At 46.9% G+C, this 3,106-nt stretch overlaps 1 protein-coding gene across 1 annotated transcript in view; it reads right to left on the minus strand.

The window, feature by feature from the left end:
- The window catches only part of LOC125554730 (DEAD-box ATP-dependent RNA helicase 13-like), a 59,672-nt gene extending 57,798 nt beyond the window's left edge, over positions 1–1,874 (minus strand). Inside the window, exons 1-5 of the mRNA XM_048718177.1 lie at positions 1,637–1,874; positions 1,212–1,550; positions 873–1,063; positions 411–605; positions 3–116 (exon numbers count right to left, since the gene is read on the minus strand). Coding sequence (XP_048574134.1) covers positions 3–116; positions 411–605; positions 873–1,063; positions 1,212–1,550; positions 1,637–1,832 — 1,035 coding nt within the window. The 5' untranslated portion in view covers positions 1,833–1,874. The remainder of the gene's footprint in view (positions 1–2; positions 117–410; positions 606–872; positions 1,064–1,211; positions 1,551–1,636) is intronic.
- Between the last annotated feature and the right edge of the window lie 1,232 nt (positions 1,875–3,106).

A 3,106-nucleotide genomic window follows, 5' to 3' on the forward strand; every position in this document is an offset into this window, starting at 1 on the left:
ACAATTTCAGGTTTCTTTTTCAGAAGTCGTTCTTGCTTTTCCATGGATAAACCACCAACGATAGGAACAACATGAATTCCTAAGAACTTAGCTGCTTCTTTTAGATGATCACAGACCTTTAAATAAGAATAATAACATAAGAATGAGTGGGTGACACATAGTACCTCATTTGAATAGAGGTGAAAGCTTGCACAGAAGAAATTACAGGACCAATGACATTCAGAATTCAAACTGAATAAGCTAGGGAAATTTGAACCCAATTAAGCGCTAAGGGCAGTAGGATGGTCATTCACAAAAAAAAAAAGCAATAGGATGGAGACCATAGATTTATAGCTGCGCTGCTACAGCATCATCAAACAATTAAATTCCACGCCAAATGTAAATTGGTCTACGTTAGGTCATTCTTATACCTGTTTGGCAAGTTCTCTGGTGGGTGTCAAAATAAGTGCTCTGAGTGGGCCTCCTGTAGAACTTCCCTCCGCCACTTTTTCATCTTCTACATGTAATCTTGTGGTCTTATCTCGTTCTTCCAGAAGGCGCTGCAAAATAGGGAGACCAAAAGCAAGTGTCTTGCCAGAACCTGTCTCAGCTGCTCCAATAACATCCTGTTGCAGTGTAAAAATTATACAAGAGCATAGTTAAAAGACCTAAGGTTTCATCTGGAGCGATTTTAAAAGCTTTGATTAATAATTAGTTAACTAAGAGGGACGAAAAATAGCACTACCAGTATATAATACAATAATATATCCATTAGGCAACTTTATGAAAGCAACAAGCATAAGAACAATACCATATTTTCAGTAAGAATAGCGTCACCATTTTCATGTAGAAAAAGCCAATGGCCAGTGGCCTATGAGTTAACATTGACAAACCTTGCCTTGGTGAGCCCCTGCAGGAATGCAAGCCTTCTGTATAGGTGTTGGTTCATTGAACCCAAGCCTGTGCATTGCCTTGATAAGAAGGGGATGCAATCTTAGCTCTAGCCACGCATAAAGTTCATCCTCACCCAATTTCACCTCCTCTTTGTTGTCTTGTTCCATATTTTCAATGTCATCTTGCATATCTGGAAGCACACAACAGTATTCTTAACTATAAATTTGGCAAATCACAGCTAACAGAAGCACAACAAAGCAAAGAATGCAAAACTACAGTCTAAGAGCTACAAAAGCAAATGGTCCGAAGCCACAGGCTGAAAATGAGAAGCTAAGCACCTTCCACATTGTCATCAGCAACGTCCTCCTTGCTCTCTGAATCATTATCCTTCACCTTCCTCTTCTTCTTGTTCCTCTTCTTCCTCTTTCTTTTATTCTCACCCTTCTCACCCTCCTCCTCGCTCTCAGCTACCAAATCGCCTGCACAATCGCCATCACCATCACCATCGCCGCCTACATCCCCATCCAAGCGCTTGGCATCCCCTCGCTTGCGTTTCTTTTTCTTCTTCTTCTTCTTCTGGTCATTCCACGCTTTCTTCTCACTTGCTCCCACGTCCTCCACGAAGCTCCCGAAGATCCCGAAGTCGGCCCCGTCGATCTCCTCCAGCTCCAGGAACCCTGCGCCGAATCCCCCACACACGTCAGTAATCACAGAGACAAACCGAACCAAGGTGGAGCCCAGTACTGGAAAGTCAGCTCGTTACCTCCTTCCTTGCCGCCGGCGAGGACGAGGAAGGGATCCTCGACCATGGTGGCGCCAGAGGAGGAGGGGGCGGCAGCGGCGGCGGCGGCTTTCTTCGGCTTCTTCCTGCGGCCTTTCTTATTTTTCTTAGGCATTTGGATAGCCTCCTGCGGCGGTGTGGGTGGGTCTGGCGTAGGCTGCTCCGGTGCGTCGGCCATCGGAGACCGGGGGCGGGGGGCGGGGGGCGGGGGGAGGAGGAGGTGCTGGCGCTGGCGGCGACGGCAGAAGGGGAGGACGAGGTGAGGGTTTTGGTTTGGACTTCTTTTTTTGGAGATTGGGTTTTGGTTTGGACTAATCTTGGAATTGGGCCTTTAGGCTGACTACTGACGGGTTGGGCCAACTTGTCTACTAGGCTTCGGGTACCTATTCGGCGCTTAACGCGCCATTTAGTGCCTTAAACGTACGCAGCACCCATAATGGAACCGGAGTTGTGGGAGTTATTCTTCGAAACAGCATTGGATAAACAATTACTGATGCGGCAAGCCATTTGTCTCTTGCCCTTGATGAGAAGGCTACTGCGGAAGCAGTTGCGCTTCGAAAAGGTATTGACCTCCTAGAGTACCTGGGTTCTACGAGTGTCATCATTGAATCAGACTCTCTGGAGATCATCGAGTTATGTAGAGGAGAGATGGAGGTGCTTGGTCCTTATACAGTGATCCTCTCAGATTGCTTTACTCGAGCTTAGATGATTGATGGAGTTTCTTTCCAACATGTCCCAAGAGAAGTGAATCAGGTGGCACATCACTTGGCTAAATTTGACCTTCCTGATTTCTGCTGCATCATGTACCGAACGATGTAATCCTATTGACTTTTCAATAAAATGTCATGAGGCAATGATACGTCTCCAACGTATCTATAATTTTTGATTGCTCCATGCGATGTTATCTACTGTTTTGGGCAATATTGGGCTTTATTATCCACTTTTATATTTTTGGGGGGACTAACCTATTAATCGGAGGCCCAGCCCAGATTTGCTGGGTTTTTTTTGCCTATTTCAGTGTTTCGAAGAAAAGAAATATCAAACGGAGTCGAAACGGAACGAAATCAACTGGAGAAGTTATTTTTTGAAGGAAAGCTACCGGATGGACTTGGACCCCACGTCAGGAGAGAAGGGAGGCGCCACGAGGGTGGGGGCGCGCCCCCTGCCTCGTGGGGCCCCCGAAGCTCCACCGACGTACTTCCTGCACCCATATATACCTATGTATTCTAAAACTTTCAGAACGGACAATAGATCGGGAGTTCCACCGCCAGAAGCCTCCGTAGCCACCGAAAACCAATCTAGACCCGTTTTGGCACCCTGCCGGAGGGGGAATCCTTCTCCGGTGGCCATCTTCATCATCCCGGTGCTCTCCATGACGAGGAGGGAGTAGTTCTCCCTCGGGGCTGAGGGTATGTACCAGTAGCTATGTGTTTGATCTCTCTCTCTCTCATG

This window comes from Triticum urartu, chromosome 4 (genome assembly GCF_003073215.2).
Source record: "Triticum urartu cultivar G1812 chromosome 4, Tu2.1, whole genome shotgun sequence".
In the NCBI taxonomy this organism is placed as follows: domain Eukaryota; kingdom Viridiplantae; phylum Streptophyta; class Magnoliopsida; order Poales; family Poaceae; genus Triticum; species Triticum urartu.